The sequence below is a fragment of the Tamandua tetradactyla genome, chromosome 22 (assembly GCF_023851605.1).
Source record: "Tamandua tetradactyla isolate mTamTet1 chromosome 22, mTamTet1.pri, whole genome shotgun sequence".
In the NCBI taxonomy this organism is placed as follows: domain Eukaryota; kingdom Metazoa; phylum Chordata; class Mammalia; order Pilosa; family Myrmecophagidae; genus Tamandua; species Tamandua tetradactyla.
This window is the reverse complement of record NC_135348.1, coordinates 21,527,097-21,550,538: the sequence shown is the minus strand read 5'-3', so window position 1 is coordinate 21,550,538 and position 23,442 is coordinate 21,527,097. Positions and strand designations below refer to the sequence as shown.

Genomic DNA, 23,442 nt, shown 5'->3' with positions numbered 1-23,442 from the left:
AAACAGTTCAAATGTTGTGGTATATACATATGATAGGATATTATGCAGCTGTAAGACTTAATAAAGTTATGAAACATGTAACAATCTGGATGGACCATGAGGACATTCTGCTGAGTGAAATTAGTCAGAAACAAAATGACAAATACTGTATGGTCTCACTGTTATGAACTAACATTAATGAGTGAACCTGGAGAATTTAATTTAAGAACACAGGTTATCAGGGGAGAGAAATAGGGTAGAGATTAGGTAATTGGTGCTGAAGGAATACAGATTGTGCAACAGGACTGATTGTAAAAATTCAGAAATGGATAGCACAAAACTACCTGATTGTAGCACTATAATATAAATACATTAAATGAAGCTAAATTTGAGTATGATAAAGGGAGAAGGGCTGGGGATACATATGAAACCAGTAGGAAAGATACAAGGAAAAAGACTGAGATGGTATAATTTAGGAATGCCTAGAGTATACAACGATGGTGATTAAATATACAAATTTTAAAAAATTTTTGCATGAGGAAGAACAAAGGAATGTCAGTATTGCAAGGTGTTGAATATAGATGGTATATGGGAAAAAGCAAAATCAACGTAAGCTAGGGTCTACAGTCAACAGTATCATTGTAATATGCTTCCACAGAAATGTAACAAAGGCATTATGACAAAAGTAAATGTCAATGTTGGGGGATGGGGATTGGGAAAGGGGTATGGATTATTTGTGGAAGAAAATGAAATGTCTTCAGATAGAGTATGGTGGTGAACACATGGCTACACACTTAGGCTATATTGTATGATGTGTGAATAAAACTATTTAAAAATGAACAGAGAAAAACAAGTGCTAGAGAAAATGTAGAGAAAGAGATGTACTTATTCATTGTTCATAGGGAAATGAGAGGTGCAGCCCCTCAGAGGGCAGTGTGCTGGTTCCAAAGGAAGCTAGGGGTGGGACTGCCATACGACCCTGAAACCCTGTTGCTCAGTATATATCTGGAGGAATTGAGTGTGGGGACACGAATGGATATTTGCACACTGGTGTTTCTGGTGGCAGTGTTCAGGATCCACAATGAATGGAGGTAGCCTAAGTGTACAACAACTGAGGAATGGAAGGGGGAGCTATGGCATATACATACAATGGACTACTGAGCACTGCAATAAGGAATGAAGTTGCGAGGCATGCAACTAGATGAAAGTACTTTAAGAGCTGCATGTTGAATGAAATGTCAGGAACAAAAAGACAAATATTATCATGCCTCAATCATATGGATTAACTACAATATAAAAAATTGATAAATAAAGTCAATTACATGGGTTGTCAGGTTGGGGCTTCTTGTAAAGGGTCCTAGATTGTAAGCTCTTGCAGCAGCCACATAATATTCAGGAAGTATAACAGCTAATTTTAAATTCTGAGATATTGAGCTGTTTGTATATAACACGGTCTTTCCCAGAAACTTCGGTCATGTCTCACCTGAGACTCAGAGTCAGAGCTCTGAAGCTATGAAAGGCAGTAGTACCACATGTGGGAACTGTGTGAAAAGTTTAAAAAGTGATGAGACTTTGAGCAGAGATATGAATGAAGCTAATCTGGATAGAACTAAGGTATATCAGAAGATTGGGTAAAAGATGATATAGTCCATATTTTAAAACTTTAACTTTTGTGTGAGCATAAAGAAAGAGATGCTTATTTGGTGCAAAATTTATATTTTGGGTAGTGCATTTCCTAGTTTAACTTGTATAGTCAGTTTAGTTGGAAACTATAAGTACGTGGAATCTTCAATAGGATATGAAATTTTGTTGGTTTGTCCAAGTTAGTGTGATGTCCTGATAAATCCCAGAGTGATTTAGACAGTGAATAAAGAAGTATTTGCAAAGTCACTTTGGGGGAATGGGAAGAAAGGGAGAAATAGTCAACTTCCCCATTTGAAGAATTTCTGATATTCTCACAAGGAGTGGGGAAACCAAATCAATAAATAGGCCAAGCCCTCAATCTTGGGGTTTGTCCCTATGAAATTTATTCCTGCAAAGGATAGGCTAAACCTACTTAAAATTAGGCCTAAGAGTCACCCCCAGAGAACCTCTTTTGTTGCTCAGATGTGGCCTATCTCCCTCTCAGTCAACATGGCAAGCAAACCCACCACCTTCCCCCTCTCTACATGGGACATAACTTCCAGGGGTGTAAACTTCCCTGGCAACGTGGGACAGAAATCCTAGAATGAGCTGGGACTCAGCATCAAGGGATTGAGAAAACCTTCTCAACCAAAAGAGGGAAGAGAGAAATGAGACAAAATAAAGAGTCAGTGACTGAGAGATTTCAGAGTCGAGAGGTTATTTTGGAGGTTATTCTTATGTATCTTATAAATATCCCTTTTTAATTTAAGGTATATTAGAGGCTAGAAGGAAGTGCCTGAAATTGTAGAGCTGTGGTCTAGTAATCATGTTTCTTGAAGATGAATGTATAATGATACAGCTTTCACAATGTGACTATACGAGCATGAAAACCTTGTGTCTGATACTCCTTTTATCTTTGATATTGACAGATGAGTAAAAAAATATGGATTAAAAATATATAAATAATAGGGGGAACAAATGTTAAAATAAATAGAGTAGATTGAAATACTAGTAAACTATGAAATGGAATGGTAAGGGGTATAGAAAAAAACTATGTTGAAGGAATGAGACACTTCTGGACTCTGTTCCCCCAACTAACAAGAACTCGAGGAAACTTTCTCAGCACTCCAGAAAAACAATTAAAGACTGCAGTAACAGGGTAAGTGCTAAACAAAAAGCTACTAAAAGTGATAGGTGGGCAGGCCACAGTAGCTCAGGAGGCAGAATTCTTGCCTGCCGTGCTGGAGACCTGGGTTCGATTCCCGGTGCCTGCCAATGAAAAAAAGAAAAAGCAAACTGATAGGGGTTCATTTCCTGGTGCTTGCCCATGTAAAAAAAAAAGAAAAAAGTGATAGGGGCAGGCAGTGGTTGCTCAGTGACATTTCTTGCCTATCCATGTTAAACAAAACAAAAGTGATAGGATTTTATGGAACCCTGGCCCACCCCCTACCCCGGATCCAAGATCCTGATTCCAGAAATAGCAGAAAAATCTTCATCACGTACTGAGAGCATGTATATATGTCCCAATCTGTTTGGTGATGGCTTGAGGGACTCACCATCCTGAGTGTAGGAGGCAGTTCACAGAAGTCTGCTACAGAAACTTGTGAGAAAGCAGTCAAGTTGAGTTAACTGAGGCAAGAGATTGCTGGCTGTTGAACATATAGTCAATGCCCTGGCCCCTAAAGAAACTGTTTCCTCATAACTATGTAAATGGGGAAATTTCTAGAGCCACATGCACATGCCCACAAACAGATGAGTGTGCAGAAAGGATCAGGATGACCCCTATGCTTTGGCCTGAAGCTATTTTCTAAACTCATTGTATGGGTGTCCTAAAGGAACCACTGGCAAAAGTTCAATCTGCAGAAAAATGGGGAAGCTGCTTTCCTTTTCTCCTTCTCTCTCTGGCTTTGTTGTCCTTGCTGTTGTTGCTAGCTCCAGGAATTCAAGGAAAGTGCTGTCATGACACCAGCTGGCTACAAACTGAAGGAACAAATGCATCAGAGTCCACCAGTAAGACATTAAAATATCAAAATGTCCACGTTTCAACAAAAGGTTACAAAACATGCAAAGAAACAAGAAGAAATAGGCCAGGCAGAGGAGAAAATTAAAGCATTAAAAACCATCAATGAGGATGGCTAGAACATATCAGACAAAAACGCTTAAAACTGGTCTTAAATATGCTCAAAGAACTAAAGGAAAACATGAACAAATAAGTAAAGGAAATCAGGAAAATGATAGAAGAACACAAACAGAATATCAATAGACAGAAAGAAATTATGAAAAGGAAGCAAACAGAGCTGAAGTGTACTGTGACAAATTAAATGTTCCCTGGAGGGATTCAACAGCAGATTGGAGCTGGTAAAAGCATCAGAGGAGTAAAAGACAAGACAACTGAAATCATCTAATCTGAGAAGCAGAAAAAAGAAAGAATGAAGAAAACTGAATACAGACTAAGAAACCTGTGAGATACCATCTAGCATACCAACATACACATTGTAGGGGTTCCAGAGAGAAAAAAAAGAGAAAGGAGCAGGGAGAATATTTAAATAAATGATAGTTGAAAACTTACCAAATATAACAAAAGACAGGCATATACACATTCAAGACACTCAACAAACTCCAAACAGGATAAACCCAAACAGACCCACACTGTAGCAAATTATAATCAGATTGTCAAATGCCAAAGATATAAAGAATTCAAATCTGCAAGAGAGAAACAGGTAATGAACAAGGAAACCTCAATGTGATTAAGTGATGATATCTCTTTGGAAACCATGGAGGCAAGAAAGCAGTGGGATGACATACTTAAACTGCTGAAAGTAAAAAAGAGCCAACCAAGAATTCTATATCTGAGAAAACTATCTTTCAAAAATGAAGGAGAAAACAAGACATTCCCAGGGAAATAAAACTGAAGGAGTTTGTCACTAGTCCAGTCCTACAACAGAGCTAGAGAGTTCTATAGGTTAAAAGGAAAGGACAATATATAATAGATCAAAGCCACATGAAGAAATAAAGATCTCCAGTAAGGGTAACAACATGGGTAAATATAAATGCTAGTACTATTTTATTTTCAATTTGTAACTCCACTTTTCACTTCTTAACAAGATCTAAAAGTCAAATGCCTAAGATGCAATGATACATCAGTGGCTTTGAACTTGTAATATATACACATGTATTTGTGACAAGAACTACATGAAAGGGATGGGGAGTTTATGAGCATGGTTGTGGATACTATTGAAGTTAAGTTGGTATCAAAGCAAAGGAGATTGTTATAGATTTAGGATGTTAAATTTAAGCCTCATGGTAACCACAAAGAAAATATGGGAGAATATGCAAGCTCATAGAGACAGAAATCAGAGTACAGGTTACCTGGGGTGGGGAGAAGCAGGGGTGGGAAGTTCATGCATAATTGGGCATAGGATTTCTGTTTAGGGAGATGAGTAAGTTTTAATAATGGAGAGTTGTGAGAGTACCACAATATCACATATGTGATTAATCCCAGTACTTATTGTGCACCTGGTATCATTCTAGAAACATGGAATATCTACCACAATTTAAACTGCATATATCAGTTAACTCAGCAATTCCACTTCTAGGAATTTATCCTTCTCATAAGCAAACCATATTTTTATGACAAATTTTTAGGTTATCCTTTGCAGCACTGTTTGTAACAAAACCTTATAAATTACCTATATGTCCATCAATAGAGGACTGGTAAAATATATCATAATATATCATACAAAGGACTACTATTTAGCATACAGAAAGAACAGGAAACTTCTTTATGTGATGACCTGAAACGATCCTTAGATGGTTTTAAACAAAAAAGGGTAAAGTACCAAACAGTGTTAAAAACTATAATCTGAAGCGGGGCGGGGTGGGGGGAGGCGAGGAATACATAAATATAAGCTTTACAAAAAAAAATATCTCCAGAAGGATTTTAAAAAGTCCATTTTTTTTAATGGAGTAGAGAACTGTATATATGGTGGAGGGGGAATGGAAAAATTTAAATCATATATACTTTTTTTTTTTTTTTTTTTTGAGAGGGAGGAAGGGAAGGAAAGACAGAGAGAAGGAAGGAAGGATGGAAGGAAGGAAGGGAGGAAGAAAGGGAAACATCTTTAAACATTTTCTTGTTTTATTATATTTTGTTTGTTTGTTTGTTTTTTACATGGGCTGGGGCCGGGAATCGAACCGGGGTCCTCCGGCATAGCAGGCAAGCACTCTTGCCCGCTGAGCCACCGCGGCCCGCCCTATATATACTTTTGTGTCTTTTAATTCTCAAAGTAAATAATTGTGCATAAGTAAATAATAGTACCTAAAGATAAAGAAAATTTAAGTTACTTTATTTTTAATATAACATAGGTAAATGAAGAAAAATTAAATAAAGATATTAAATTACATGAAAAAGAATCATTACATAGCATTACCTGGAAAATATAAGATTATATGAGTGTGTGTGTGCGTATATGTGTGTGTAGTAATATATAAATATAAACATATCCCATTTTTATTTATAAAATATTCTCTATATAAAAGATATGCTTAGGGCGGGCAACACTAGCTCAGTGGCAGAGTTCTTGCCCGCTGTGCTAGAGACCCAGGTTTGATTCCCACAAAACGAAAAAAAAAAAAAAAAAAAGTATGCTTACAGGGAAAAGACTGAAAAATATACTAATGTTAATAACAATTTATTCTTTTTTTAATCTTTCTGTAATAGGCAAATAAAACTTTCATAATCAGAAAAAGGCTATAAAAAATAAATGTAGTTAGAAAATGCTAGCTGACCTAAAAATGACATTGAGAAACAATGACATAGGAATGGTACAGTAAAGAACCCAGCAAAATGAGTAAAAAAGGGCTGTTCTAGGTTGCTAGCTGCCAGAATGTGATATACCAGAAATAGAAAGGCTTTTTAAAAAGGGAATTAATTAAGTTGCAAGTTTATAATTCTAAAGTTATGAAAATGTCCAAATTAAAGCAAGGCTATAGAAATGTACAATCTCAGGCATCCAGGGAAAGATACCTTGGTTCAAGGAGGTCGATGACATTCAGGGTTTCTCTCAACTAGAAAGGCACATCGGGGAACACAGCAACATCTGCTAGCTTTCTCCCCAGGCTTCTTGTTTCATGAAGCTCCCCCAGAGCTGTTTTCCTTCTTCATCTCCAAAGGTCTCTGGTTGTGTGGGCTTTGTGATTCTTGTGGTCTGAAGTATTTTCCAACATACTTCCTCTTTCAAAAGATTCCAGTAAACTAATCAAGTCCCACCTGGAATGGGTAGAATCGCATCGCCCTCTAATCAAAGATTAATACCTACAATTGGGTGCGTCACATTTCTGTGGAGATAATCTAATTAAGTTTCCAACCTACAGCACTAAATAGGAACTAAAACAAACCACTGCCTCCACAAGATGGATCAGGATTAAAACATGGCTTTTCTAGGGTATATAATCCTTTCAAACTGGCACAAGGGCCAAGAGAAGACAGTGAGCTATGAAGGGCCTTTTAACAGGGAAATAACAGGCATGAAATGTTCCTAAGAAAAGTTTTCAATACTGTCACAAAAACAGAGGGTCATATATTTTCCATATCTTCTTTATAAAATCATAAGGATAAAGTAAGTTACCATTGGAAAAGAAAAGGAAAGCAAATACTATAAAATCCAAAATGGTATCATCCCATATATACCCATGTAGGATTTAGGACCACACACCCAAATAATTGCTATCATGAATAAATTAAAAGATGGCTCTGCATGACATTTTGTTAATTCATACATTACTACAGGTCAAATTTCATTAAAGTAAACTCAAGGAGATACTCCACATAATGTATTCACTATAACAAAGTCTCACTGATAGCATCAAGAATTGCTTAAAATCAGGGGTTCTGACTAGGCTGTAGAAACACTTTCATTATATACCAATTTCCCTTCTAACCCATATTTGACCTTCATCTGATTCACTTTCGGAGTTAGCCTCATAGCTCTGGGCTTGAAACAAGCAGCATGAGCCTAAAGTTTGAATTGCTATATTTATTTCCAAACTAATAGGATGACAAAACAATAATGTGCTTAAAAATTTTACATAAAAACCCATGTATTGTTCCTAAACAACAACCTTTTTCAAGCCCTCATCTTTGTATCTATGACTAGCCCCAAACATGGCATCTTGTAGCCATAGGCACTTATGTATTTTTTTAACCAATTGAATTGGTTCTTCTACAGTCTTTTAAGAAAAAGCCTCTGAAATCATAGATTGAAGTTAGCTAAATATAAAATATATTTCAGAAGAGGGAACCATTTTGGAAAAAGCTGATGAGCCATGGGAGCTCACACAACTAGAGACCTTTGGAGGTGGGGACAGAGGGTACCTCCAGGGAAGATTCAAGGGGTGCGAGGCCTGGAGAGAAAGCTAGCAGATGTCACCATGTTCACCATATGCCTTTCCAGCTGGGATAAAGGCCCTGAATTTCATCGGTCTTTTTTGGGTTGGGGTGGCCTATTGTTGGTGCCTTTATTTGGACATTTTCATAGCCTTACCTTAATCTGGACATTTTCATGGCATTAGAACTATGGGCTTGCAGCTTGGTAAATTACTTTTCTTAAAAGTCAAAAAGGAAAAAAAAAAATTCAAATATGGCTTTATTTCATTTCAATACAACAAAATTTCAGAAAGCATTTCAACAGGTATTTCAAAAATTAGAAATCATAAAGTCCTAAAACTGAAGATTTAGTGTTGTATTAGTACAAGGTTCTTCATAATTTTAATAAATTAGTAAAATAAATTTTAGCATACACGTCATTAAATCAATGTATGAGTAATACTACAGGAAATGTTCAAAATAAATTAAACTTGAATGGGACTAATACAAATGCCTTCAAATAAATTCAAGTTAAGAATTTACGGAGTATCTCCTGTGTTCAAAAATTCACCACTCTAGGATCTATTGGGATCCTAACTGAATGAATAGTCCCAACTGAAAGAAACTTGAGATTATTAACTAGAAAACAAATAGCAAGACCGCTGGTTCCTAATCTACCACTCTTCAGTTGCCCAGGAAATGAGGAAATCTTAGAAACACTTTAACATAACAGAAATGCAATCTAGGACATCTTGAGTTAAATGGCCTTTGAAAATGACAATATTGTATTGGTTCGAAAAGAACCTTTGATGGAGAAAATGGCTTTGATGGTTACTTAGATACTTAGATAGAGCCAAGGATCAAGGCATTTCATCATTAGATCCAAATTAGCTGGATGACTCTGAAGGTTTCCTAGGTGTTTACAGAAGAAGTCAGTCCTTAGAGGAAAGCTTGATAGCTGTGGCATTCTTTCTTCTTCAACTCTGGCGCCCCACAAGTTGGCTGCTTTACAGAAGAGCATTAAATAAGAAGCTAAAGAGTGACAGAAATCAAGTCTTCTTGCCAGATTTCCCATGGCATAAGTAACAGCTGTAGCCATTAACCAGCCACCAGGGATGGTGGGTTAGAGCAACGTCCCAAGTAGAGGACTTGGGTAAGGCAGCTGCTCCACAAAGAACATAAGCCAAGATAAGCTGGAAGACCTCAATGTAAGATCAGTCCAGCACCATGGTAGAAGCAAACATCTTTCTGTATCAGTATGTCCCAGATTTGAGAACCAATATTAGAACTCAAGTGTTGACATAAAAAAGCCTGTGCCCATAAATACTATTCATGGTCCTCTCATATCGATGCAATTTAAAAAACTGGAATCTGACATACTTAGGAAATTCTATCCTATGTCAGTTATTTTCAGAACAGCATGTAAGTAATCAGAGCAAACAGAATTTCTGAGATACAATTTAACAGTTGCAGACACTAATCTTATATATATTAAAAATATCCCATTTAAAAGATTTGCACAGGGTTCAGTTCCCAAACCATGCACCTAAAAAAACAAAACAAAAAACTTGCACCAACCTGATAACTACAGAATACACAAATTTAGTAAAATCATCTTTTTTCCTTGTTGCTGCTAGGGTAATCTAAGGAATGTGGTCTTCATTCAAATCACACTTAAAATAACAACAACAACAAAAAAGAAAATTCTGAACTTCTTAAAATAGACCAACATAAGACATGATGCTGGAAACAGAATTTTTAACTTTGAAAGCCATTAAAAAAAAATCTTTCTTATACATTAAGATTTCCCCATCTACATAAGAATAAGCATATTAGAATGACAACTTGAAAAACTCCCTCTATATAAATTTCTTCAAAAGCAAATGGGGGGTGGACGATGGTGGTGCAGTGGCAGGGTTCTCGCCTGCCCTGCGGCAGACCTGGGTTCAATTCCCCGTGCCCATCCATGCAAAAAAAAAGTACAAAGCAAATGGGTTTTTTCCCCTTTCTCCTATTAGAAATTTAAAAGAATCATCAATTTTAATTCCTCTGCCTGACTTAAAAATGTCTTGATTCTTTTACTCCCAAGAGAATCCTAGGCTCAGTAAAACCTAGATGAGTCAATAACATTACCTATATGTCTTCATGATGGATTGTAATTTAATAGGAAAAATAGCAAAATTCCTCTTAAAACATCTATTAATACAATCAACAAATATGCTAGCAGAGACTGTATCCGTAAGCTTTTGTGTTTTCTTTAATTAGTTAGAAGTTAGGACATAACAAGACACTTGAGGAACATGAGTCCTGGGAGTAAAAGATGATCCACAATCATTATAGAAACTCAACTAAACATCAGCAACTTAGATGTGCTCAAGCATAGTAGCTGGCACCATAGTCACCATCATCATTTAAGGAAGACCCAGAGTAGAGGCTTCAGTTCTGTTGCTGTATTAAAAACACTCATTATAACCAGTTCCTCAGGGTACATGCTGCTCAATTTTCTAAAATATGTAGGAACAAAATACAAGTCTTTTGTGGCAGAGTTATACCTTCAGACTATAGCTACCAACAGCTTTACAAAAGGACCTTGAAATTACAAAACAGCAAAGAGGAATTAAATTTTTCTCCCTCCTTTTCATGCCCCCGTAGGTTTCAGTACCTCCGTTTTTAATGACAGTCCACTGTTAAAGAATATTGTTGCAACAGCAATGTAGGTTACAGTTATTTCTGGCCTCAGTGGTCCTAAAAAGAGAAAAATAAGTTACTGTGAAAAAAAAATTTCCAGTAGATAACTTGGTATGCAAGAAGAATCAAGAATCTATTGGAGGAGATGTGACAGTTTAACTAGTGTTGTCCCAAGTATAATATTGTCCTGACATAGTTAAGCATTTGCTGTGACACCAGCCAAACTCCACAAAGGATTTTCACAAGGGGAAGGACCATGGGTCTTTGGGTCAGCACAGAATTCTCAGACCAAAAGAAGAAAAAAAGCATACAGGAGAGCATATCAGCAACACTCTTTTAATATAGGTCCTAATTCTATCTACCACTGTTATCAGTGATTATAAAAGGAGCTTTTACTCCCACAGAAAATCAAAGCTCCCCAAACCAAACTAAGAAAACCAACTGAAGAAATTTCCTTCTCTTTATCAAATATCATTTTATTCTTTTTAGAATACCAGAAAGTTCCACCAAGATTTATTCACTCAACCAATATTTATTGAGCACTTACTATGTGAATGAGAGAATGCATATAAAGTACTTACAAATATATTAGGACTATAATTACTATTCCATTTCACCAGGCCTTAGGGGTACTGTGGTGAATCAGACAGGCCCCGGCCTTGCTCTACAGAAAATCCTCTCTGGAGTGAGGCTGACATCATAGCAAATGTGTTAACTCTGTGAGGACAACAGGAGCAATGCCAATAGTTAAAGTATCGTTTGTTGCTTGCACACAACTGACTCAGAGACCTAAGGTACTAACCAATGAACAACATTTTTTTGAAAAATGCAGTTTTGAGATCGTGCCAGTTATACCTCTATACCAGTGGTTCTCAAGCAGGAGCAGTTCTGGCCCCCTATGAGGCATTTGGCAATGTTTGGGAACTACTTGGGTTGTCACAACTCAGGGTGAGGATGTGTGTTACTCTCATCTTGTATGCAGAGATCTAAGTTGTTAAGCAATATCCTAGAATGCACAGAACAGCCCCCTCAACCACAAATTATCTGGTCCAAAATGTCAATAATACTGAGGTTGAGAAAACCTGCTGTTTATGATGATGAATACAGCATCATTTTAACATCTGAGATGATCTCATAGTCCTCATTCCCTTCAGCCTCTTTAAACAAAACAAAAGGAACACAATGATGGCTCCTCCGTACTCTGTAATCCTCCACCATACCTAAAGATATTGTCTAACAGATAGAAGATCAAACTCTGAAAAATTCATTCATTCACTCAAATGTTTTCTGAGCACATACTATTTCTTAGGCATTTGTAGAACATCAATGAATAAAAGGAGAAACAAAGATCCCCTCAAACATCACAATAAATTCTTCTATAATATCTACCATTTTCACAAATCATTTTGCTAATATCTGAGAAAAGGGAACAAAATGGAGAAGGTAAGGGCAAAAAGCATTACATTTCAGGAGAGTAAAGGCTGTTCAAAACTTTTAAAAGTGTATTATTTTTATATCTGTGAATGAATCTGCCTCAGCAATTCGTAACCTAGAAACAGTATTTCCTCAACAACTGAGATAGGTGATTGAGTTAAGGATAGGTTTAGTAAGTAGATGCCTCCCAGAAATTTAAAATACCCTGCTTTTTAATACTCAATATCATTTTTATTGTTTTCCTCCAAATCCTTGCTTTTTATGGGAACTTATTCTTGTCAACCATGTCTGTGCCCAGAGTAGTATCTCCAGAATTTCCAAATAGAAGGGATTAGAGTTAGCAATATGGTTGCAAGTAGAAGTGATAGGACATGTTCAAAGATGTAGCAGCACAGCAAGCACATAGCTTCTACTTAGACTGCAGATTCATTTGGTGGGTAGCGAAAGCATCTATCTTAATTGGCTAACAACTGTCCTTTTTAAGAAATGAACTCTTTCCACACACATACATAAATACACATGATGACTATTCACTAAACTAGTGTAATTCAGGGGAATGAGTACTGACTTTTAATTTTTTAATTTGAGTATTAGGGCACTTTCTTTTGCATTAGATCTACACTAACTCTAATCCATGAAAGGACATGGTGAGGATATTTCAAAGGTACCTATAATATACCTGTAAGGCAGCAGGAGGAATTAATTCTGTCTTGGCCCCTCTGAGACATGATCAGCTGAGAAGCAAACAGAGCACCCAAGTTGGGAATGTGGGAGTAGAAGTCACCCAGAGCTAGAAATAAAGACCTGGTAAATATTTGCAGAGAGATGAGAGCTGAAAAGTCAAGATATAAAAATGATATTTGCCTCCACTCCAGAAGGAAATGATTAGATCCTCACCAAAATAGCCAGTTTCAAATCTTAAGATATCTATAAAGCTCAAAGTGGAACTATAAATTTTCTCTGGGCTGATTCCCCCTTCAACAAAATTAAAAAATGTTTATCAATGGAAATGGAATGGGCACACTGAAAAGCACAATGAAAAGAAAAATTAGCCATAAAAAAATAATAATTTTTGAGTTCCAAAACCCATACTTTCTATAAAAGGGGGGTGGGGACGGTGCAGGGAGGAAAACAGTTTAGAATGCTTAACAATGCAAGCAACCACCACCAAGTCACAAAATCTATTCACCACCAAAGGAAATTTCACTGTTAAACTTAATCTAAGGAGGTAAAGCTTATACATTTAAGCTTATAGAAGGTTTCTGATTATGATTTTTAATAGGAAAATGAAACAGCTTCTTTTAGGATTAGCATCTTATTAAAGGCAATAATTTAAGAACAGATAAAAATATAAATGAGACACTTACTATGTATTTCCAAAAAAGTAAACTTTCCCCAGAATACTCATTCTATGCTATGTACTCCAAGATGTGCCTGGCACAGCTCAGGGCTTCCCTGAATTTCAGTGGGACAGATTATATGTCAGAATCTATATATATATATATATATTCATCTACCGTGACTGTTCATTTTCAATGTTTTTCTGTATATTTAGAAATGAAATGTAACTGAATCAAAAAAATTTAAATTATCTAGGCTAATATCTGTAATTATTCTACATCTTCCCATTTGGAAAGTCTTCCCATTTGGAAGTGACTCTATAGATGTATAGCGTTTGTACATCTATAAATTTCCTGCACATATAACTCACCAGTTGACTATAAAGATTTTTATAAGTGAGACCAGATTATTCATGTGACACTTTAAGTGTAAAGGTCTTACACTTGAAAATAAACAGTGTGGCTGTTAAGATATACAATCCTGGTAAAGGGGAAGCAAGAATCTTAACAAATTGAAGACTACTGAAACTTTTCCTATTGAAGAGAATAAATAGATAATTGTTCTTCTGAAAATTTTTCAGTCAACGTGAACACATTAAAAATCACAGTCCTGGTGAGCAAAGTCTATAAAAATAACCTTTCGACTAAAAATTACAAACAAAAGAAGGTGCTTTAGATAATCTAAAGAGCATGATATGACAGAAACATTTTCAGCAGCCATTCCTCTCCTTGTTCCTAGATTTTTTTTATTTAACCAGTGGAATAAAAGTGCTATTTGATATTATTTGGAGGCTTGTTTTTATCTAAGAAGTTTTACAGGTGGGAATGGTAAGGAAAAGCTCAACAAAAATATCAAGAACTAAGCCTGACAGGCAATATAGGAAATCTGAAACAACTGTTCATTTTCTGTTTAACTTTTGTTTTTAGAGAAAGTAACTTTTTTACACAGGGACAGATATCAAAGAAATAATATGTAATACATTGTGGTCTAATAGCCATATTTGCTCTGCTCTTTGGGCTAAGAGTCAGGGCATGAAAAATGCCTTTATTACATAAAGTCTTTCTTTATAATGGTTATCCATTGTTAGCGATTTTTTGCCAGGGCAATTACTATGGATTTTGCAACTGGTATAAACTAAGGAGGAGCCCTGGTCTCTAGCCCTTCCTCTTCCCTAAGATAGTTAACCTAGGATAAATACCTTACTGAAGCCCTCATTATCTTCAACCATAAAAGAAGCAGGTTGGATCAAAATTTTGTCCCTTTCAGCTTTTATATTCTACTCTTTTATGGCTAAACAAGGAAATGAATGATCCTATATTAATACATAAGGACTAGTGAAAATGGGGAAACTATTTCTGATACAATAAGGTACCAAAAACTTCAATAAACAGAGGGAATACATAAGATTATAAAATCCATCTCTCTTGCCTGCCATACTAAAGACCAGGGTTCAATTCTTGGAGCCTGCCTAAAAAAAAAAAAAAAATCCATCTCAGGGTGCATGGGTGGTTCAGTGGTAGAATGCTCGCCTTACATGCAGGAGACCCAGGTTTGATTCCCGGACCATGCACCACCACCCCCACCACCCCCCAAAAAAACGCTATGTCAGACCTGCCACTGAGGGTGAAGCCCTAGGGAAAGAGTCTACACTCCACAACCCTTCTTCCTCCAAAATACTCTGGGAAGGTAAAATAAAAGGTAGTTTACCAAAACTAGCCCATGCTAGTTTAAACATAAAGATCATCTGTCACCTGTAATTTCAATTTAAAAGTAAGCAAATAAGAGATCTAAAAATAGAAGCTATGAATAGTTGACTGCATTTTCCAGATCACCAGAAGACCCTCTAACATTAATTCTTGCTACCAAATTAGGTCCAGGGGCAGAGGATATCCTCATTTTACAGAACCTGAAATACCAGCATTCACAGGGGTTTTCTGAATGGTCTTTGGACATTGGAATAGCTTCTCTGTATCAAAGAAGAAGCTGGTCTCTTCAGAAGAAACAAGGAATAATAGTTTTATTATCACAGTCCCAGACTCTACATATTTTGTACTAAGTTGAATATAGAAGGGGAAAAAAAACTTTCATCTCCACAATCTTTAAGTAATTCCTTTTAAAAGATTTCGAGACGCTACTTCTAAATGGAGGAATTGATGAGTGGAGATAGAAGGAACTACTGTTCTCCTGAGAGATCATTTTATTCACTTCTATTATGTTTTCACAAAAAGGTACAAATAATTTCAAATATCTTTGCCAACATTTCTACCCTAACAAGATTTTGTGTGCTCATTTCGGTCCTTATTTGCCCTTTAGTATGACATGTTTTAAACCTGTCAATAAGCTTGGAAACTGACAAGCAAGGTAAAAAAGATGACTGAATTGAAAAAAAAATCAATTAACGTTTTTGAAAAGTGGGAAATGAGTGCCTAGAGGGTGGGTAGGGTATAAAGAGCTAATGTTATTTCCAGTCCATTCCTACCAATGCCCATTCCCACATGACAAGGCTCCCACTCTTCAGGGATCAGAGCATGTTTTTAGCCCGTCTACGTCTTTTTGCCAAAGTACACACCACACCTCGCCTAACACAGCCTACATCTGTTAGAATGGTAGTGCAGCCACTGAGTCCCTGCAGCACACGGAAGTAGTGTCCTATAATGAAAACGTGCAACGTGTCAGTCGGCTTAGGGGTTTCTGGGGCGGCAACAACTGCAGCAAATCATCACTCTCCAAAATGGGGCCACAAAATCTGAGTTGGGGGTGGGGGGTCGGTGGGTCCTTTTCTTTTCTACCCTTTCTTGTTTTCTGTGGTTGTTGTTTCCTTAACGTGGGAGTGGGGGAGCAGGACGGAAATACACTTGGTAATGATCTCCATTTCAAGAGAGACAAGGAACTCCTGGCAACCTAGGGTCCCTTGGGATGCTACTTTGAAAGAAAGAAGAGTAAGTTTCATTCTCAGTAACCTCACTCCTTGACACTGAGAGTCATTGATTGTTCGCGGAAAAGGCAACCGGTACTCAGATTCCTTTGCCCTATTCCTAGATACAAATCCCCTTTATGATTGGCAAAGTAAAAAAAAAAAAAAAAAGCCAAAGGAGACCCTGGTCTGGTCAGTGCCCTCACAGAAGCAGGCACTACCCAACTACCGTATCCTTTCTTTTCCAAAACTCGCAAATTAGTCCTCAAGTGGAATCGCGTGGAGTATGCAAAGAAGCAGTACTTACCCCCATTCATCCCTACGGACGGCTCCAGTTTAGCTCCGGCGATCGCCAATACTATTCCGAGCATGAACCATTCTTTCCTCATTCTCTCCAACAGCCCCATGTTTGTTAGGGTGGGTGGGTTTTGTTTATTTGTTTGGCTTTTTTTCTTTTCAAGCTGCGATCACTTAATCCCCGGGGCGTCTCCACACTTTCCTCGGTCCCTTCTGACAGGCAGCAGAGCAAGTCAAATTGCCACTCAAACTACAGACCACAGGGTTCCTCCGGAGGCTTTGAGGAGGGCTGGGAGTAGTAGTATCCAGTGACAGGAAAGTCTTACTGAGCGCCGCCATCACTACCATGCATCTTATAATAGAAGCGCATACGGTGGGTAGGGGGCCGGTTTCCACAGCAGCTCCGGCCGCGAACGAACAAGCGCAGATGCTCTAAACTGGTAACAGAGACCAAGCTGGCAGCTGCGGATAACAGGGGCAAGGAGGCTGACTGCACGGTGGAGCTGACAGACCCGCGGTCGCCAAGATATGCGGAGCCTTAGGAATGACTGCCGCGGGGAGCTGCATGAGGTGCCACAACCTCCCAGCCTCACATAGGGTTCCATTCCAACAAACCTTCCGGCACAGCGGCTTTGGAGCATATCCATGGAGCATATCCACTAGAAGTTTCTCTTGAGTCTCCTCCGTGAGCCTGCGGGAAAGGGCTGCCGTGCAGTTGATGCAGAGATTTCTCTGTCGGCAGCGGTGGCTGTGGCGTGCAAGTTTATAGGGCCGCGCTTCTTGGAGGCATTACGACGCTTCCCAGATGCCGGCGTTGACGCGTGCGCGGAGGGCGGGAGTAGCAGCTGTCGGTCTCCGGGTCTCCGGGTTCCTGGAGGGAGCCGCGGGAATTAGTTGCGGTTAGGTCGGCGCCTGAACCCAGGTTGAGGGCGCGAGAAGGCCAGGAGTTTAAACCCGGGAGTGATCGGGAAAGGTGGGCTCCGACTAGACGCCCAAGTTCTCAGGACCTCCCACCGCCCCAGGTCCGCCGAGCTGGGAAAGGGAGGGCCGGACCACGCCAGGTGGGTGTCGGGCAGCTGGGCGCTCGGGCCCAAACCCCACCCCCACCCCACCGGCCCTTGAGACTGGGGAGGATTGCACTGCTCGGGTTTTAGGTTCCTTCATTATGGTAAGGGTACTTGTTCTTTGCGGGACGGTGAGTGACTGCTTGCTTAAGCCCCAAATCGTGGGGGCGAAGTGAAGTCTGTGCTGGCTAGTCCGGAGGGCACGCTGGTACCCGCTCTGACCCGACAGGCCCACTCCGCCCCCCTCCCCACCCAGAACTGACCCACCCAGGCTTCCCACTCTGGGGAAGGGGGATTAGGGAGTTCAGGGCAAAAGCAGTAAGGGGTCTAGTCTGGGGTTGCCTTCCTCTTCCTCGCATGCTAGATTCAATCAGCCCTCCCAGATTCTCCCTACAAGTGTTTTCTGGCAACCAGTGACATTGATATAGTTTGATGAATGAACTTTCCTACTGGCAGTTCTAACAGAAGCATCAACCTCTCCCCATTAGGCACCTCAAAAATAAATATATGCATACATACATGTTGTGTGACATTTTTAAGTAGCCTGATATCTGCCACTTTAACGGTTAAATATAGAATTTGAGGTTTGAAAGGGATTTCCAGGGATGTTTAGAGATACCATACTTTGATATTAAATTTATCCAAAGCTTCAGAGGTTCATTCTGTAATTTCCTCTATTTAATTTAGCTTTTTTTTTTTCGGTGACATGACTTGCTGTCCAACAACTAAACCATTTTATGCAGTTGTGCTACCAGTAGGTTAGACACTAAGGAGTATCATCTAATTATACATTCAGGCAGCTTAAAGAAAACTAAATCTCAAGATAAAAAGAGGTTAACAGACACAGATGACAAATAATTTTGCCTGAACATAGATAAGGAAACATGTAAGATGTGATAAAATCTGATGTTAATCATCAGGTAGTCACAAAGTAAGTGGAGATATATAAAAGATAGTTTATAGCACAATGAATTTCTTAAAGTAATTTACTAGGTCAAAGAGTCATATGTCTCAGCCATTAAAGGGATGCTTTTGTATTAAGAGATCATTAAACGTGCATCTGAAACTGAGCTTATTTAACTTTATGGATATTCACAAATTCTTATTTACCAAGAACTCTTTGATCTGTTTAGAACAGAATCTAAGTCATGGAAAGTCTTTTGTTTTGTTTTTAATGGCATTTAAAGGTAAAGAATAGAATGCAGTGTGAATTCTGTACTGTTAAGCTTTGTGTTCGTGTCCTAGGGTGCTATAAGAAATACCTAAAACCAGGTGATTTAAAAAAAAAAAACTTTTTTAATTTTGGAGGTCAAAGGTATGGAATCAAGATGTCAAGACCATACTCCTTCTGGAAGCTCAAGGGGCAGGAAGGGGGGATCCTTCCTTGCCTCTTCCAGCTTCTGATGACCTGTGGGTATTTCTTGACTTCCTTGTCTTACAGCCACATCACTCCAGTCTCTGCTTGTGTCTTCACTCTTCTGTCTGCGTTTCTTATAAGGACACTTGTTATGGGATTTGGGTCCCACTTAGATAATCAAGGATGAACTCTTCATCTCAGGATTCTTCGTTATGTCTGCAAAATCCCTTTTTCCAAATGAGGTAACGTTCACAGGCCCTTCCCTGCCTTCTCTTTCTTCCATTACTATTTTTGTTCTGTAACTCTATCACTCTTCTCTCACTCATTTTGACCTTGTCATTTTTCTCTTGTTCCCCTGACCCGGCACAATTATTTCTCTCTTTCATTTACTCCTACCATTTCACTTGGTTCACCTGACTTCAACTGAATCAATGCACATGCAAAATCACATAGATCTAAAAGATACAGGATAATATTACTCAATAAATATATTCATTTATTGAACAAACACTTAATGTTCCTCTGCTGTATGCCAGGCATGGTATAGCTATGTCCGGTGCTGAGCAGTCAATGGTGACCAAAAAAAGACATGAGACCTGCCCTCAGGAAAGTTATAATGTAGTGGAAGAGAACGCTGCCAACAAATATGTAATCACATGCTGTGGCTAGTGGAAGAAAAAGAATAGGATGCAGGAAATTGTCTAGATTGGGGTTGAAGAAGGTATCCCTGAGATCTGAAGAATCAGTAGGCATATGGGAGAAAGCTGTTGCTAAGGCAAGAGAGAGCTGGACACTACATGGAGTTGAAAAGACCAGTACTGGCTAGACTTGTCAGTAAGGGAAAGCAATGTGACAAAGTTGGGAAGCTAGACGTGGTATGGATCTTGTGAGACCTCCCATGTTATGGTTAAAAATTTAAATTTTAGAAACTGTGGGAAGCCACTGAAGGACTTTACGCTAGAATGATATGTCCAGATTACATTTTAAGAAAGAACTGGAAAGATTATTTTAGAAGTAGTCTCTGGCCAAATAGGTCAGGAAGAAGTGACCTAGTCAATGGAGCTGAAAGTGGAAAAGAGGCAATTCGTGTGAGAAATGTTAAGTGGGAAGGATCAAACATAAATTATCAGGGTGAGTCATGGTGGCTCAGCAGGCAGAGTTCTCACCTGCCATGCCAGAGACCTGGGTTCAATTCCTGGTGCTTGCCCATGCAAAAAGATAAAAATAAATTATCAGTTCGGTGATGTCATCAACATTGTAATGTAAGACATCCCCTGAAAAAACCTTCCCAGAAATTCAGCAAATAAAAGGACAAATCACACTTGCTTAGGACTTTGGAGAATGGTAGAGATTAGGGAAGGACTCCATAAATACTGAATTGAAGAAAAAGGAAAATATCAAGTAGGAAACTTCCATCCCAAACTATTAGTCTTCTTCCCTCCCCCTCACTCAGTACCAAGAACAATAGGAGTTGCTTAGAGGTGGCAGCCCAGATCCCTCCCACCACCCACGGAAGGACACAGACTATAGTTCTAACTAACAGTAGTGAATTAGAACCCCACACATGTCCAGGCATAGGGACCCAAGTCCACAGAGACCCAGTTCAGAACATAAGTGTCTGAGTGCTGCATAGAAAAGGGACCCCAGGAGGAAGAAAAGAGAGGCTCTTCTAGAATTGCAGCTGGCAAGACGTGTGCTCACTCAATCCTGTTACTGTCGGCTGACCAGAGAAGAAATAGACAACCTAGACAATTCTAAATAGACAAATAGACAGACAAATTATAAGTAAAGAGATTTTATTAGTCCTCAAAAACCTCCCAAGAAAGAAAAGCCCAGGACCAGATGGCTTCACAGGGGAATTTTACCAAACATTCCAAGAAGACTTACCATGAATCCTGTTCAAACTCTTCCAAGAAATTGAAGAGGAGGGAACATTACCTAAGTCACTATGAAGCCAACATCATGCTAATACCAAAGCCAGATAAATATACTACAAAGAAAAAAAATTACAGACCAGTTTCTCTTATGAATATGTGTTCTGGTTTACTAGCTGCTGGAATGTGATATAACAGAAACAGAATGGCTTTTAAAAAGGAGGAATTCAATAACTTGGAAGTTTACAGTTCCAAGCCCATGAAAATGTCCCAATTAAAGCAAGGCTATGAAAATGTCCAATCTAAGGCATCAGTGAAAGATACCTTGGTTTAAGAAGGTTACTGATGTTCAGGGTTTCTCTCTCAACTGGAAAGGCACATGGCGCACATGGTGGTGTCCACTAGCTTTCTCTCCAGGCTTCTTGTTTCATGAAGCTCCCGCGGGGGTATTTTCCTTCTTAATCTCCAGAGGTCTCTTGCTGTGTGGGCTAATGGTTCTCGTTGCTCTCTTGTGGCTCTCTCCAAAATGGTTCCTCTTTAAAGGATTCCAGTAAACTAATCAAAACCCACGTAGAATGGATGGAATCACATCTCCCTCTAATCAAATGTTAATACCCACGATTGGGTGTGTCACATCTCTGGGGAGATAATCTGATCAAATTTCCAACATATGATGCTGAATAGGGATTAAAAGAAACTGCTGCCTCCACAAGATAGATCAGGATTAAAACATGGCTTTTATAGACACATAATACTTTCAAACCAGCACAATATGGATGCAAAAATCCTCAACAAAATGCTAGTAAACCAAATCCAATAGCCCATTAAAAGAATAATATACCATGATCAATTGTGTTTTATACCAGGTATGCAAAGGTAGTTTAACATAAAATCAGTGTAATGTTCCACATTAACAAAATGAAGGGGGAAAAAACACATGATTATGTCCACTGGCAGAAATTGCATTTGACAAAATTAATCATCCTTTCTTAATAAAAACACTTAGAAAAATAGGAATAGAAGACAACTTCTTCAGCATATACGAAAAACCCACAGCTAACATAATACTCCATGGAGAAAGAGTGAAAGCTTTCCTTCTAAGATCTGGAAGAAAGCACAGATGCCCACTGTCACCACTGTTATTCAACATTTTTACTGGCTCTCTAGCCAAAGCAGTTGGGGAAGAAAAAGAATTAAAAGTCATCCAAATTGGAAAGGAAGAAGTAAAATTTTCATTATTTGCAGATGACATGATCCTATATGTAGAAAGTCCCCCCCCCCCCAAAAAAAATACTACATGAAAGCTACTAGAACTAATATAAATGTGATGGGGCAAAGTGGTGGAGTAGAAGATCAACACACAAAAATCAGTAGTGTTTCTATACATTAATGAGCGGTCTGAGGAGGAAATCAAGAAAAAAATTTTCATTTGCAATAGCAACTAAAAGAATCAAATATCTCAGGATAAATCTAACCAAGGATGTAAAACATGTACACTGAAAACTACAAAAATTGAAAAAGAAATCAAAGAAAATGTAAATAAATGAAAGGACATTCCATATTCATGGATTGGAAGTCCATGAGGATGTATCATTAGGATGTTCCAAAATGATTTACAGATTCAATGCAATCCGATCAAAAGTCCAATAGCCTTCTTTGCAGAAGAGGAAAAGCCAATTATCAAGTTTATATGGAAGGATAAGGGGCTCCATTAGTTAAAAATGTTTGAAAAAGTAGAATGAAGTTGAAAGACTCACATTTCCTGATTTTAAAGCATATTACAAAGCATGATATTGGCACAAAAAAAGATATATTGACCAATGGAATCAGTTGAGAGTTCAGAAGTAGACCATCACATCTATGACCAATTGACTCTTGACAAGGCTGCCAAGTCCACTCAACTGGGGGAAAAATTAGTCTCTTCAACAAATGGTGAGGGGAGAATTGGATATCTATATGCAAAAGAATAAATCTCCTCCCTCTCTTTCCCTTATAAAGACACTTACAGTTATGCAGGACATAAACAAATAATCTAAAATAACTTCCCTATCTCAAGAACCTATCCCTATCACATCTGCAAAGACCTTTTGCCATGTAAGGTATTCACAGTTTCCAGGGTTTAAGACACAGACATCTTTAGGGGTCCATTAGTCTGCCTACCACAGCATGTTAAAGAAATAGAAACAAGATCAATGAGGTTGGGAGAAAGGTGGAGAGAAAGGCAGGGGCTGAGTGAGACAGAGTATGTACACCTTTGCAGACCAGGTTATGAAGTTTAGATTTCACTTAAGTGTGGTAGGAACCCATGGGAAAAATTTAAGCAAGGAAAAATCATTGTTTTGAAAAATTCACTCTGGCCGCTGTGCAGGAAAAGCAATTTTAAAGAGGAAGTAAGGACACCAATCAGAAGACTGTTGAGGGGGTTCAATTTACAGCACTTGTTGGCCGACTGATACATTGGATTTAGGCAAATGACAGAATGAGAAATCAGAGATGACTTTTAAGTT

At 38.4% G+C, this 23,442-nt stretch overlaps 1 protein-coding gene and 1 long non-coding RNA gene across 10 annotated transcripts in view; one reads left to right on the top strand and one right to left on the bottom strand.

Annotated features, from left to right (window-relative positions):
- Nucleotides 1-16,960, bottom strand: part of SLC10A7 (solute carrier family 10 member 7) — a 273,235-nt gene extending 256,275 nt beyond the window's left edge. For all 9 annotated transcript variants that reach the window (XM_077139878.1, XM_077139879.1, XM_077139881.1 and 6 more), the window contains exons 1-2: nt 16,651-16,960; nt 10,629-10,711 (exon numbers count right to left, since the gene is read on the bottom strand). In XM_077139878.1, the coding sequence (XP_076995993.1) occupies nt 10,629-10,711; nt 16,651-16,750 (183 nt within the window). In that variant the 5' untranslated portion in view covers nt 16,751-16,960. The remainder of the gene's footprint in view (nt 1-10,628; nt 10,712-16,650) is intronic.
- Nucleotides 16,961-17,509: 549 nt separating this feature from the next.
- Nucleotides 17,510-23,442, top strand: part of LOC143666067 (uncharacterized) — a 65,105-nt gene continuing 59,172 nt past the window's right edge. The window contains exons 1-2 of the long non-coding RNA XR_013167356.1: nt 17,510-17,701; nt 19,146-19,303. This is a non-coding gene — a long non-coding RNA (uncharacterized LOC143666067). The remainder of the gene's footprint in view (nt 17,702-19,145; nt 19,304-23,442) is intronic.